A 14349-nucleotide genomic window follows, 5' to 3' on the forward strand; every position below is an offset into this window, starting at 1 on the left:
GAAAGTTCTTGCGGGTTTCCATGGGGCTCAGCTGAGCTGTTCACAAGGTGGGAAAAGGAAAAACTGGTGTCAGCCAGTGCTGTACATCCAGCAAAGGGATTTTCAGCCCTTCTTCAGCTGCTTTATGGTGGGATGAGCATATTTTTTGCCTTTTCTCTTTGTTGTGCAAGGGGAGAGGCACTGGGGAGCGGGGTGGCTCCCTGCATAGCTCACCTCAGGCTGCCTGGATGTGGTTACAGAGGGATGTGAATTGACCCATGGTGTGGAGCAGACCTTGCAAGACAAGCAGAGGCAACTGCTTCTCAGAAAGATGAAGTGGGATATTTTTGTGTAGCTTCAGCTTCACATGGCTTGAAGAAAACACTTTGTGGATGTTCCTCAGTGCATTGGCCAGAAATGCACATTAGCAGCCTGGGACGCGGCTGGTTTCTTTGCTTCCTTTGATTTTACCCCAGCATAACTCTGCTTCATGGATGACCTGCTTCTCTAATTAAAACCAATGAAAAAGGAGCACCAGGAGGGCTGCCAGAGGAGTGGAAAGTGGAAATAAGATGAAGGTCTGTTGGTTTGCTGTTGGTCCAAAGGCTGCTCTGCCTGTGTGGACCCCAGTGGGAGGCGTATCACTGAACACAAGATGTGGGAGCGAGAAAGAGATCTTCCACTCCCCCCGGGATTCCTTTGTTCTGCTGGGGATTTTGAAATGCAGATGCAATATGTGGGAAATCCCCCATGCAGGTGCTTGCAGGCTTCCCAAAGGCTGCTGCACCAAAGCCTTCCCAGCCCTGGGACAGGTAACAAGTGTTCAGAGAGCGGTGGCTTTGCTGATCAAGGTTTTGCTTCCCCTTACGCTCCTGAAAATGCAGAACAAGCCCACTGACAGCTCTTGGACACCTGGAGTTTCTGCTTACACGCAGCATTTGAAAACGTGGTCCACTGTGGAGGTAGCTGCCACGTGTGCTGATTTATTTGTTTCTATTCTCACCTCCTCCTTGCTGCTCACTGCTCGTGAGCCTGGCAGGTTTTCAGGAGCCAAGCTCCTCTTACATAACGTTGTGGCAAATCGGTAGGACAGGATTCGGAGGGATCTGTGGCTGGAATCACCCTTGATCCCTGCATTCCCTTCTGGTTTGTCCTCACAGCTTGGGCATGCCATTGTGAGCTGCTGCTTTGCCCTGGGGCATCCTTTGCCTTGGGCATCCCTCTGGACCAGGGGTGATGTGGAGGATAAGGTCTCTAACCCTGCCGCTCTGCTGTCTACCACTGCTGGTCGTGTTTGCTCAAGTGACCAAGCTCTCCCTCCCTGTGGCCCTGGGCAGATCCCTCTCTGGAGCAGAAGGTTTTGGAATTGCCCACGATGGAGAAAAAAAAAAGGTGTCTGAAGCCGACTTCAGGAGACTGCAGGGAGAGTTTCAGAGAGCAGCAAAGGGAAGCAAGAACGGGTAAAATGTGGGTTTCTGCTTGCTGTGGACATGCAGCCAGGGAGATGCTGGAGCACATGCTTCAGGGCTGGCTGTGGGACACGGAAACCACTTGGGTCTGTTTCGCGTGGGCTCCCAGCGCTGCCCATGGGGTGGGTGGGGGTGCCCCGGCCGCCCCCTTGGTGACAGTCACAATGGAGACCCCATCCATGCTGCGGTGGGACCTGGCAACGGGGCCAGTGCCTGTTCCACAGAGCCTGGGGCAGGGAGCAGGGAGGGCTGGCTCCCTGCCAGGCTCTCCTCTCTCCTGCACTTCCCGTGGGAGGCAGGGGGCTGCTCTTTGGGAATATCTGACTGCCACCGTGGTCCCATCCCCTGGCTGGAGAGGAACCGCAGCACCCTGCGGTGGGGTGAGCAGCGCTGGGGGCAAGAGGGGAGCCCGGGGGGCTGCAGCAGGGCTGGGGGGGACCAGCGGTGGGGGTGAGGGCTGCGTGGTCAGCCCCAGCGCCTTCCCTGCCTGCGGCGGGACAGGGGCTGAATCCAGGCGATATCCCCCACTTACGCTCCCCGGGGGCTCTGCCCGCCGGCATGGGGGGCCTTGGCCTCGCCGGGATTTCTGTGGAAACCCAGGTACTGGACAGGGTGGAACAGCTCAAACCATCTGTTCTTCCCCTACTTATAAACTCAACAGGAGGAGTGTGTTTTGCGATGACATCACTACGGATGCTCTCCTTTTATTCATCGCGCAGCCGTCTGTGATGGTTTCCTCATGTGCCAAACACGCGAGCGGGTGCTGAGGGGCGGGCAGGGGGACACAAACACCCCCTTAACCAGCGTTTCATTTCTCCCCTTGGGAAGCAGGTCTGTCCCCGCAGAGGCTCCATCATCCCCTTCCCGAGGCGTCTGCAGAGCAACCAGCAGAGTTAGCTGGAAGAAACGATGGACTCCAAGGTATAAAGTGAAGCACAAACCCAAGGTGAACTTCTCTGCAGGTGCAGGTCTGCCACGGGGACCTCCCCTGCAGAAATAAACGTGGCGGTGCGGTCAGCCGGGCAGGCGGTGGGGAGCCAGGCTTGCTTTGGCCAGCAGTGTTGGGTGGTGGGGGGACTAATTCTGCAGCCCTCCTGTGCTGGGCACGAAGCTGTGAGGCGGCTCGGCAGCTCTCATGGAGTTGGTTTGGATGACTCAGTGTTTTGGGTGGTCAGGCATATTGTGACGTCATGAATACTGGGTGGCAGCGAAGAGCTGAAGGTGGTGACAAACGGCTGGAGGTGGTGGTGCCATCCACCCGCTCCCCAGTGTCCAGCTCTGCTGTCTACCGCTGCTGGTCGTGTTTGCTCAAGTGACCAAGCTCTCCCTCCCTGTGGCAGTGGGGAGAGCCCTCTCTGGAGCAGAAGGTTTTGGACGTGCCCGCGATGGAGAAAAAAAAGGTGTCTGAAGCCGAGTTCAGGAGACTGCAGAGAGAGTTTCAGAGAGCAGCGGAGAAGAGGAAATCTTACGGTGCCAACGTGAGGCAGCAAATGCAGGCTCAGGAGTGAGTGCAGCTTTGTGTTTGGAAAGTTCCTCCATGCCGAGATCTGGGGACCCCGGTGCTGAAGTGAGGAGGGGTGAGGACTTGCTCCGGTATTGCAGGTGGGATGTGCTAAAGGTCATTTGTTGTCGTTGTGTTTTTACAGAAAAGAAATAGCGTCGCTGACTCAAGAACGCAAAGAGGTGTTATTAACGCCGAGCCAGATCCCATCCCCAAGAAATAGGATGCGGGATGAGAGGAATTGTACGGGGCTCCAAGGCCTTTTGCAGACCAAATATCAGTGTGATTCCCTGATTAAAGACAGAAAAGCCCTGTTAGCGGAGCTGGACAAGGAGGTAAGAGCATCTGGAGCGTTCCCTGGCTGAGCACGGTAGAGCAGTGCAGAGTCACAGAGTCAACCCTATGTAAAACGCACTTGGTTCAGGCTTTGGAATATAATGCTGCCTCCTGGCAAAAACCACAAGACAATGCCAAGCGGGCAGAGCCAGGCTCCCATTCAAGTCAGCACTGGCTGGAAACGTAAGGTCTGACTCTCAACCACCTTCTTGTCCCACGGGTCTCTGCAGCTGCTCTTTGACGGCACGCGCCTGCCTGGGGTCACACAACATCCCTCTGCTTGTCCCTTGAGGGGTTTTTTTTTCCTCATGTAAAAAAAAAAAAGACAAAACTGGAACAGTCAGTTGTGCTGCCTGAGACATGGGAAATAGAGGAGCAGCAACATCTAAGGGATGTCCCATCACTTCTCCTGAGGACAGTCTGGTTGGGTTTGGTCAGTGGTGGGGTGGCATGCCCAGGGCAACCCAGGGCTACAGAAGTGACAGGTCCCTGCAGCTTTCTGCTCTGGACAAGCCACCCATGACGGAAGCCAGGGAACATGCTCAGGTGGTTTGCAGGTGCTAGATGTGCTGTAGAGTTTTCCGCAACAGGGTTAGCTTTCAATCAGGGATCTCTTGGCTGAGTCATACCTCTCCCACCTGCCCCCGGCTTCGTTGTTCTCCAACTACTTCGCTCTTCTCATGGATTTATTTCCTCTGGCAGCTGCCCACTTCTGACAAAAGTTTTCCTCCACTCATTCCCAGGGAGTGCTGCGCAGACCCCTGTCTGGCCAGCACTCTACCCCTACCAAAAAGCCACCCTCCTTGCCTCTTCTGCTCGGCACAGAGTGCTGCTGTGCCGCCTTCAGCACCTGCTGAATTTCCCTCCAGAGGCAGCTGCGTTTCCTTTGCCACACGAAAATAAACCCATTCCTAGTTACAGCGTATGTTTCTTGAGTGTGCAGGGTGGGATCCCTTGGGATTAAAGCTGCCGCTGTAACTGTGAGCTCCTTAATGACATGGTTGCTGTAGTTCAGGTCAACAGGGTATTTTCTTTGGCTAAGTGTCCTGCCAAGAGTCCAGAACGTAGGGGTGGAGATTATACTGACTTTTTTTTCCCCTCTCTTTCTTTTTTCTAACCTGTACGTGCAGATACTAGAGCTGGAAAAAAAGATGGCGAGGCAAAACCGGGCGGCAGTGAAGGCGAAGCAAGCAAACAGTAGCAAACAGCTGCAAAAGCAGATTGAGACACTGGAGCTGCATCTAAACAACGTAAGCAAACATTTTGCAGACCTCCGGAGACCATGTGTGGGGCCACACTGGGGCCTGTGTGCAACCCCCTTTTTGGCCAGGACCAAGTGTAATGCTGCAGATGCATTTGGTTGAGACAAACTGCATAAAGGAGGAGCTGGCTCGTTCCTCTGGCCTGCTTGCTCCCAGAGTATCTCAAAGGCTCCTTCAAGCTTGGTGAGCCAAATGCAGCACTTGGGCCATGCCAAGAAGCCTGAAGGTCTGCACCTGTTTAGTGATAAACCTGAGCTGCCTGCAGCCACCTTGCCTTGGACACCACCAGCTCCTGGTCTGTGCCATGATCAGCCTAGCCTGCTGTTACCTCCCCTGTCTTGGGGAGGGGGATAGTACAGGAGCAACTTCAGAGAAGAGATTTGTCCCAGCTGTGGTCAAGGTCTTTCAGCAGAAACCTGACGCCCCCAAGTCCCGCACCAGCTTCAAACCTTTTGCTTGCCTCTCCCCAGGTCACCGTCCATTTCCATACCATCCTGTCCAGAAACAAAGAGCTCCGAGAAGAGATTGAAAAGCTGCAAATCCAGAAAGCTCTTTTGGGCAAGCTCTCCTTGAAGCTCCATAAGAAGCTGGCTCAGCAGAGGAGAAGGATGAACACTGCCGCTGAGCAGTGCACACAAGGCTACAAGCAGCGGTACGTGGCCTTGTGAACCCTCTGTGGCAAACTTGGCGCTGGTGGGCAATGCCAGCGACGGGTGTCGATGTAAAGAGAGGCCATCTGCAACTTCAGAGAGAGGATGCACCCGCTGTTGTCTAGAGCTGGGTGCTAAGGCTTTGGTGCTTGGTCAGTGCAGGGAGACCGGTACCTCCAGGGGGGTTTACTCCGCCTATGCCAGATGTTTCTCAGGATGTGGTGAACTGCCCTATGGAGCAGCCTCTTTCCCCCCCGAGTCCCATCTCCGCCTGCATGGGAGGGTGCAGCAGACCTGGAGCAGAGACCAGCCAGCTCCAGGCAAAGTGAGCTTGGCTGCCACAGCTGGGTGCTGTGTCCGAGTACAAACCCCCAGCCAGAGCTGTGTTAGCTGCTGCTGGCCTCGGGCTAACGCAGCTGCATCTGCATGGGAGCCGGCCAGCGTGCACAGCATCACGGGGGTTTTGCTCGGCCAGGCACAGAGATGCATGGGAATGGGCAGGACTACAAATCCTTATACCTTCCCGTGGTGTAACCTGCTGCTCTCTGTGCTCAGGATGGGGGCTCTGGCAAGGATTGCAGCCTTGAACAAAAGACACATAGAAGACACAGTCCAGCGCAATGTTGAGCTGCAGGAGCAGAAGCGTGCCCTTGAAAAGGAGAACAAACTGAAAAACTTCATGCTGACCAAGTGCAGAGATCGCTCGGAATTGGAGGAAGTGGCCAAAAAGAGAAAAGGTACCAGATGAGAGAGAATACCTGCAACTGGTAGCACAAGCCAGGAGTTGGCAGAGTTGCCCAAGGGGGTTGCGTATAGAAGCTTATGGCTCTGCACCCCAAAGGCGGGACCTCTCCCCATAGCTCTGCACCCCAAAGGCGGGACCTGTCCCCTGCCTGCAGGCTCCTTCACCCAGCCTTCAGCCTACAAGTGGAAAGGATGAAGAGTGATAACCAAGTGAAAGCACCCAGCATCATGTGTCTTGGGGTGCCCTTGGGGCAGAGGGAGGGGTGGGGAGGCAGGGAGCTGCCCCTATGGCTCCTTTTGTCCTCTTGGGGAAGGATCCCACCGTGTTTGCCCCGTTCCCATGAGGACAGGGAGCTCCCTGCTTAGTTTTGGGTGAAATAAAGACACTCTCTGCCCCTCTGGCCCCAGGCCCCACGCCAAACCTCAGGGCACCTGCAGGGAAAGGCTCTGCAAAGGGAGCCCTGCAGGGACACGCACAGCCAGGCCTCTTTTTCCATCTCTCCCTCAGCCCTGAAGGCAGCCCAGTGGGCCAAGCAGAGCCAAATGGAGAGCTTCGAGAGCCAGGAGGTGGCTTACAGGCGCCTGCTGGAGCTGGCAGAGGACGGGAACTTTGACCGCCTGGTGGATAACTTGATCGAAAAGGAGGGGAAGAACTTTGCCTCCTTCATCTACATCACTGAGCTGAAGAACGAGATGGAGAAGATGAAGCAGAGGATCAAGGATGTCCAGGTCTCTTCCAAGCTCTTCATGTCTGCCCTTTCTCAGCTGGTGCTTTGGGGCTGGCGTGGGTTTTTTTCCTCTCCCATGTGTCCGGCCTCGCTGCTCACAGCGGAGCCCAGCTCACAGCCTGCCACACGGGTGGGATTAGGGGAATGCAAAGCGGTAGCCCAAAATAGAACTCCCACAGACAGAAGGCTGTGTTCTCAGAGCTAAAAGTGTCTCAGTGCTGCCACCGTGTACCCAGCAGTATGCAGGAGGGCCAAGAGCTGCCTCGGCCTTGAGTGGGGCTGGCTGGAGTGAGAAGGGGGGTCATGACTTGTCCTCCTGCCCTGGGGACAGTGGTCCCCAGAGGGGTCAAGTGGGATGTCCCTGCTCCCAGGGTGGAGGGATGGTCCCCAGCCTCTCTTGGGCACATCTGGTGAGCATTCAGCCAGTATGCCCTCCATGTGCTTGTGTTTACACAGGACGAAATTACGACCCTTATGATGGACCGGGAGGACGCAGAGACGGGCAACTTCCATGTCCTGCAGGAGCTGGAGGTATGGCAGCCGGGATTTCCCTCTGCCAGGGCAGCAGAAGCCTGTGTGTCCCGGCATGTGTCCTAGCGAGTGTGGTCCCGTCAACACCGCTCTGGGCAACGGCTGGAGAGGCATGGGCAGAAAAGGGCCCTGCATTGGCTTTGGCAGCCCTGTCTCCCAGTGCATGATGAGAGGGTGACTGCAGGGCTTCTGCCAGCCCTGGTTCTCTGGCACCTGGGGCCTGGGCTGTGGCATGGGGAGCTTGGGATCCCCTTCACAGAGCCTTTCCCCTGCAGGGATGGGAGCATCCCACAGCCCCTCCTGGGCCGCCTCCAGTGTCCGGACTGGACTTGGCCAGGACTTGGGGGTGGGGGGGCGCGAGCAGGGGGCTGTTGTGACACCTGGCAAAACCTTTGCGGATAGGAAAAACTAGCGGAAACCACGAGGGAAGCCAACTGGTGCGAAGAGAGATGCAAAGAGAGCAGCAGAGTCCTGGGCCAGATCAAATGTGGCGTGGAGGCCCTTTTGGAAGTAATCGGTGGCGATGCTACGAAGACAACGGAGCAGCTTGGAGAAAATGGGCAGATCACGGATGGGAATCTGACGCGGATTTTAGGTGGGTCAGGGCTGCCCGCCTTCGCTTGCCACATGGCCCAGACCTTGTCTGTCCACCCCCTGCTTGCCCCGTGTTTAGATTGAGCTGGTTTCCTGCCCCCACCCCGTCATGCACGGGTGTCCCTAATGGGAATTTGCGATGCCAAATCCCCAGGAAATTGAGGAGCCAACCGGGACGTAGAACCACCCCGGTGGACCCCCCAGGCCCCCATGTTGGCTCTGGGTGTGGGACCCAGCCTTGACCCCTCGCCCCTGGGGAGCCTGACGGCACTGCCTGGGGGGAATCCATGGGTCCTGTGCCCAGCAGACCGCCGGGGCGGCGTTTGGGCAGGGCCCGGTGGAGGGGCCCTGTGGGACAGCATTCCCTCCCACCCAGGTCTCGTGGAGAAGGAGACCAACGAGCTCCTGCTGATGGAGAGCGTCCTGCGCTACACGCGGGCTGAGGGCTCGCAGCCGGCCCAGCCCTTCGCCAGCCCGCTCCTGGGCACCACCAGCCTCCCGTGGGTGATGGATCGGGCCCGGCTCTGCCCGCCGCCCCCCGCCCTGGACAGCACCCCCGCCGACATCGCCGCCTGTGAGTGAGGTGGGAGGGAGGGGCTACGGCCAGGCAGACAGCCAATCCACAACCCCCTCATGGCCGCCTGGCCAATCCCCCGCTGCCACCTCTCCTCCCCAGCCAATCCCCACCGGCCTGTCCCACCCCACCACATCTATAAGGCCTGTGCCGGCAGACACGGGTGTCCTTTTCTTGGGCAGGGGAGGTGCCGCTGGGCCACGGGCAGCTGCACCAGCTGGTCCTCCAGAGCTGCGAGAAGGAGCTGGGCCACGCTGCCGCTGCCGCCAAGAAGGGGAGCAAGAGCCTCAAGGAGTGAGAGCCCGGCACGGAGGGATGAAATAAACAGTTCCGCTCCTCAGCTGCCCCTCTGCTTCTGCGCCCTGGACATCCTTCCATCTCCCAACACCTTCTGCGGGCTTCAAAAGCTTGCCGGCTGATATTTCGGCACGGCTTGGCCCACTGCTGACAGCAGCCATGGCCGGGGGTGGGAACAGCTGCTCTCCGGCGGGGGGGCCGTTGCCGTTGCTCAACGCCACGCGCTTCCCGCAGCTGGGCATCGCGGGAGTGGTGCACCGGGGACATGGTGACCACAGTCCCGGTCCTGCACCATGCCTGCCCGAGGGGCTTGGTGAGGCCACGGGGGGATGCAGAGCGGGCTCGCGGGACTTTGCCTGCTAAGCTGGGAGAAGCCGGCAGCTCTCTGCTGCCTGAAGGAAAGCTGAGCTCAGCGCTGGTCCTGGGCTGGTGGGCGAAACAGCCTGTTTGGCGTGCACTGAGCTGTGGAGCTGGGCCACGCTGGGAACCGAGGAGGCAAGGGGAGGGGAGGGCACGCGAGGGTGATGTGCACGGGCCGGGAGGCTGGGGCAGGGGGTTCTGGGAGGGCACGGGGGCTCCCGCCGGGCACAGCCACACTGCGCAGACACACCATGCCAGCCCAAGCACCGCTCACGCCAGCGGCTGGGTTTCCTCTTGCCAAGGGCAGTTTAATGTGGATGCCATTGACGCGTTCCCCAAGGGTAGAGGTAAAGGGACCCCCCGCCCCCCGTGCACCCCAGACAGAGGTGTTCCTGCCAGCCCCAGCACCGAGCGTGGGCTAGTCCTTCTCTTCACCGTGCGTAATGATGTGGACAAGGTTTTTATAGTCCAGGTTGCCAGAAATGTCCGGAGGGAATGCTGCGAACATCTGATCGACCTGCCGGGAAACAAACGGGTTGAAAAGGCAGCGCAGAAGGGCTTTGTGGCTGGGGGTCTGTCGGGGAGGAGGGCACAGGAGGCTGGCGGAGGGTGGGAAGGAGCTCGTACCTCTTCCTGGGAAAACCTCTCGCCCTGCGTCATCAGCATTTCTTTGATGCTGCAAACAAGAGCACGGTGAGCACCAGGGAGGCCTCGGTGAGGACACCCCCCTGCCCCCCGTCGAGGCACCCCTTACTCACTAGGCAGATTTCAGGCCTTTCCCCTCTGGATCGAACACCTTGAATGCATTCAGGATTGTCTCCTCCGGGTCAGCACCTGCGGGTGACATGGCCACAGCCGTTGGAGGTGGCGGTGGAGGAAGCCAGCTGCAGCCTCCTGCTTCTCCCAGCCTTTGGGGAGAAGGTGAGGGCCAGGCTGGGAAGTGGGGGGCCCACAGGAATGCTGACCCTGCAGCTGGGACCTCGACCGTGGGTGGTGGCATGTAGAGGAGCAGACATAGGGCCATGGTGTGCCCACAGAGCAGGCGGTGTCACCACCGCCCTGGCGTCCGGCAGCTATCTAATCTTTTGGGTGTATTTATAGAGCTCCAGGCACAGACTCGTGGGGCCTCGTAGCCTTCTGCAGATCTGCCGGGGGGCTGCGTGCCTTGGCTTGTGTAAGTGATACAGGGTGCAGCTGGATGGGCCCCTTGGGTCAAACCCATGCTGTAGGTAGGGCCCTTGCCAGGGTGGCACTTGGTGGCACCGTTGCTGTCAGCAGGCTCAGAGGCACTGCAAGATCTCCTGGCCCCTTTTTTCTGGAGGGACAGCAGCAGCACAGCCTGTTGGTTTTTTTAAACGGCTGTGGAAACTGAGGCATGGGGACCTGCTCCTCCCCCGCAAGCGGCTGGGGAGATATGGGATGAGATCCAGCTCTCTGCATGGGCAGCCCCAGCCCTGCCTTTGGGACTGTTGGTATGGCAGGTTGGCACGAGTTTTGGGGTGCAGGGACCTGCCTGGGGACAGCTGCTCAGGGTACATGGCGCTGAGTTTGTCCTAGCTGTGGTGCCTTGGGATGGGGAGGCGGGGGGAGTGCCCAAGTCCAGGATTTGGAGGACAAATACTGGAGCTCTTGGGGAGAGGGGTTCTTGCTGGTTATAGTCCCAACAAAGCCTCTCTCTCTGGGGGGGGTCCCTGTGTTGCAACTGGGAGAAGGTGGCACTAAAGGGTGTGGGAGGGGTGGGTGAGGGAGATCATTTCACAGGTATCCCCGGGTTGTCCCTAGGTGTCACCTCTTGGCTGTGGCGTGGGAGGCATCTTTGCTCTGACCCACTCCCCAAGCTCTGCACACCGCAGCATGGCAGTCGGTGCCACCTGCCTTTCCTTGAGCAGCTCCCATCTGAGGCCTCCAAGGAGTCTCTGATGGGTCTCGCCTGGAATGGTGATGGAGATCCTGGGAGCTGGGTGGCCTCCCCACGTGGGACGGGATATTAGTGATGGTGTGGGTGCCCACCAACCCCGCCAGCTTCCCGGGTGCCCCCTCACCTTTCAGTTTCTCTCCAAACATGGTGAGGAACACAGTGAAGTTGATGGGGCCGGGTGCCTCCTTGATCATCTCATCGATCTCCTCGTTTTTCACATTCAGGCGTCCTAGGGGAGAGCAGCGTTGGGCGACTTGTGTGTCCACGTCCTGCTGCAAATTCATGCAGACCTCTGCGCTCCGCTCTACATACTGGGGGCTAGAAGACACAGCACAGGAGCCTTCCCCTGGAGGATTTTGCCCCCAGCCGAGGGAAGCGGCACAGCCCTGGGGAGCCACCTTTGATAAGGAATGGCAGTAGCAGAAGCGATGATGGGAGAATCAACGTGCTGGCTGAGGGTGGGTGGGCTGGACATGTCCAGCTCTGGTTTCTCGGGCTGCAGGATCACAGCAAAGAAGGCTGCAAAGGACTGAGCTGTGCCGCTTCCCTCCTGCACGGCCCCATGGATCAGCCTCCTTCAGCCCTCCTCAGAAGCTGTTTTGGGTCAAACCCACCAGCACTGTGGTTCCCCCTGGCCCCCAGTGCCAGAAACGAACAGGACTGAATGCCTGCGTCCTCTTCCCTGAGCTTGGGGTGTCTTTGGGACTCCCCAGCCCCATCGCTGCTTCGTGCTGACCTCCACGACGGGAGAGCCAAGGTTGCAACTTCAGAGCTTCCTACAAACCCCGTCAATCCCTGTAACGCCCGTACACCCAGGGATGCTGTGGGACGGGCACAGCCAGGCAGGGAGCATTTGGCTGTGTGACCCAGGAGCTGGCTCTCTCTGGTACCTACGGGATAAACCACCCGCTGCTGCAGGAGCTGCTCCGAGTCACCCGGCGTGGGATCTCACTCCCTAACAGAACTGGGTTTGGATCAGGCAGTTTCCAGCAAAACAGGAGATCCAGTTAACTGCCGGGGCTTGGCTAAAGGGGGGCTCACAGCTGGTTTCTCACTTAGTAAGTCTAACGTTGTTGAAGCTCCTGGGGAAGGTCCTAAAAGGGGGCTCACCGAGTGCAGCAAACGTGTCTCTCAGATCTGCCTTGTCGATGAAGCCATCCCGGTTCTGATCCATGATGGTGAACGCCTGAAGCACAGGAGGAGGTCGGGGAGAACAGGAAGAGGGAGAGTGTCAGCCATTGAGAGGCTTTAATACCCTCCTCCTCCTCCCTTTGACTTGGGTGGGACAAGGGCAGTTTGAGCCCTCCCAGGATGGGGCTCTGGGGGTCCTCACCCAGTGGGGGAGCAACAACCACCACCCTAATCCAGCAGCAATCCTGGCCCCTGCACCCTCGGGTGATGTGGGGTGATGGCTTCCTATGGCAGCCCAAATCAATGCCATACAGACCCTCTCCTTGGCCAAAGCCCTCTTCATCCCAGGGATGAGACCAACTGGGGAGGACATCTTGAGCCATCAGCCTCCCCAGCTGGGGCTGGTTATCCCAGTGACTGGAATTTACACAGGACTGTGTGCCAGCTGAAGTAAGCATGAAGTGATCCTGGCACAGCAGGTGGGAGCTACCTAGAGATGTGCTGCTGCTCTCTTGGGTGCTGCCGGCTCCTCTGCAGGCTGCAGGCTCCTAGGCAGCTTTGAGGCAATGCCGTATTTAATGATGTTGCTGAGCTGTTATCCTCACTTTTGAAATAAAATAACTGAAAACTGGGCATGCTGCCTCTTGTTGCAAACCAGCTGTCACCAGTCTGAAAGTGCCGAGGGAGGAGCTAGCTGAAGGTCATGTCACATCAAGGACCCTCGGTCATTTCTACCGAACCCACCTACCTCTTTAAATTCCTGGATCTGGGCCTGCTCGAACATGGAGAAGACATTGGAATTAGCACCTTCGATCCTCTTCTTGGCTTTCTTGGGTGCCTGCAGGGGTTCAAGTATGTGTCACTAACTCACCAGCTTTTTATGTTGTGGAATAAAAGCATGAAACTACCCCATTCTTAGTCATGAGTCCTTCATGGTAGCTCTGGGCTGGTGCTGCCACTGTGTTCTCTTCCCTGGGTGCTTGGTGGTTCCCCACGCATTGCTCAGCAGCTCTGGGCACATGCAACCCTCTGAGATACTGAGGGGTGTTAAGATTCCTCCTTAAATTATAGTTCTGTCTTTGCATTCCTGATAAACTTGGCCAAATAGGTCCAAGGAATGGTGAATTGAGAAATCGCTTCCCCACCAAAGGTACGGCAGGTAAAAGGATGGGCACCGGGGTGAAATGTCCCTGGGTGGAAACCTGATTTGGGAGCACACTGCTGTGGTTGCATGCAAGGGCTGTAGTTATTAGGTGCTTCCTTACCCTGCTGCACTTCTTACTAAAGACACTGCACTTATCAAGATGTTTGCTTAATAAAAAAATTTGCCTCCTCCTGCACTGATGCTTGAAACGACCAGAAATGGCTCAATGTGTCTTTTAAACAGGAGCAGAGGACTGAGCCACTCACCGTCCCACCCTGCCTGTCATCCCTCATTCCACCCGTGCTCCGGCAGCCTTTCCCTCTAATCGGGGCTGGGGGGAGGGGGGGGGGGGCTCTGCCAGGAGGAGGCAGAGCAGGAGGGTTTTAGGAGGGTTTTGGGGGACACAATAGCCTTTCCTCTCGCTGCATGGAGGAATGGGAAACAGAAAGATGGCATTTGGACCCCAAAACGGTCTGCTCCACTTAGAAAGCTCTGCTGGCATGGGAGACACCTCCCTGTTCCCCACGGGATGCTGCCGATTCAGCCAGATGCTCCCCGACTTGCTCACCCCCTTTCCAGGGCAGGAGGGATGCTTGGCCCTCAGATCCCTGTCACCTCCATCGCTCCCTGCCCGTTAAATCTATCCTGGTGAAAAAGCTAATGGATTTTGCCTCTTTGGTTGGAGCTTTGGGCTCTCGGTACTCACCATGGCTTTGCAGAAGCACTGATGTTGCTGCGAGAGGTGTCTCGGAGGCAGTCCTCGCCTCCCCTGGGCTGAATAAATACATTCCACTCTGGGTTAAAAATAACCCCATGCCCACTTTTGGTTGTAATAGGTAAGTTAACCACCCCCAACCCTGTTGTCTCTGATTTTCTCTGTCCTTCTCTCTCTAATCTGGAATAGCAGCTTGTTGTTGTCACCGGCTGACGTGACATGTGAGCCAGAGAGGGTTTCAAGGTTAACGAAGTGCCAGGCGGCCCCGCAGCTCCCACACAGTGCTAGAGATGCTGACCCGCAGCAGGGACTGCACAGGAGCAATCCCACCTGCGTTTGTCAGTCGGGCTGGGGCCGGGCTTTTCCTCTCCACTGGGACATGCAGGGAGGGCTCGGCCCCAGGGGAACCCCCAGCT

The 14349-nt window shown here is 57.5% G+C and overlaps 2 protein-coding genes across 4 annotated transcripts; one reads left to right on the forward strand and one right to left on the reverse strand.

Moving 5' to 3' along the window:
- Positions 1–1069: 1069 nt before the first annotated feature.
- On the forward strand, positions 1070–8708 carry LOC119142514 (coiled-coil domain-containing protein 63-like). Of its 3 annotated transcripts, none has more exons than XM_037375561.1 (11): positions 1070–1439; positions 2280–2369; positions 3095–3284; positions 4416–4535; positions 5018–5199; positions 5753–5934; positions 6450–6670; positions 7126–7200; positions 7603–7795; positions 8171–8368; positions 8551–8708. In XM_037375561.1, the coding sequence occupies exons 1-11, from the start codon at positions 1216–1218 to the stop codon at positions 8664–8666; spliced, it is 1791 nt and encodes a 596-aa protein (XP_037231458.1). In that variant the 5' UTR covers positions 1070–1215; the 3' UTR covers positions 8667–8708. The 3 variants fall into 3 exon arrangements, with proteins under 3 accessions (XP_037231458.1, XP_037231459.1, XP_037231460.1); XM_037375562.1 differs by having other exon boundaries at positions 1283–1446; XM_037375563.1 differs by lacking the exon at positions 1070–1439 and adding an exon at positions 2789–2952.
- Positions 8709–8838: 130 nt separating this feature from the next.
- On the reverse strand, positions 8839–14033 carry LOC119142516 (myosin regulatory light chain 2A, cardiac muscle isoform-like). The gene is given in 8 exon segments (XM_037375564.1): positions 8839–9542; positions 9653–9701; positions 9784–9859; positions 11068–11172; positions 12054–12129; positions 12823–12912; positions 13925–13988; positions 13990–14033. Coding segments are annotated over 8 exon segments (603 nt in total). The 3' UTR covers positions 8839–9443.
- Between the last annotated feature and the right edge of the window lie 316 nt (positions 14034–14349).

The sequence above is a fragment of the Falco rusticolus genome, chromosome 1, assembly GCF_015220075.1.
Source record: "Falco rusticolus isolate bFalRus1 chromosome 1, bFalRus1.pri, whole genome shotgun sequence".
NCBI lineage: Eukaryota > Metazoa > Chordata > Aves > Falconiformes > Falconidae > Falco > Falco rusticolus.

What these genes read in the sequence shown, in the direction of transcription:
- LOC119142514 (XM_037375561.1), top strand. Translation starts at nt 1,216, where the DNA reads ATGTGGAGGATAAGGTCTCTAACCCTGCCGCTCTGCTGTCTACCACTG. An exon ending in ACACAAGGCTACAAGCAGCG is followed by an intron (nt 5,200 to 5,752) that starts GTACGTGGCCTT and finishes CTCTGTGCTCAG; the next exon opens with GATGGGGGCTCTGGCAAGGA. An exon ending in AGTGGCCAAAAAGAGAAAAG is followed by an intron (nt 5,935 to 6,449) that starts GTACCAGATGAG and finishes TCTCTCCCTCAG; the next exon opens with CCCTGAAGGCAGCCCAGTGG.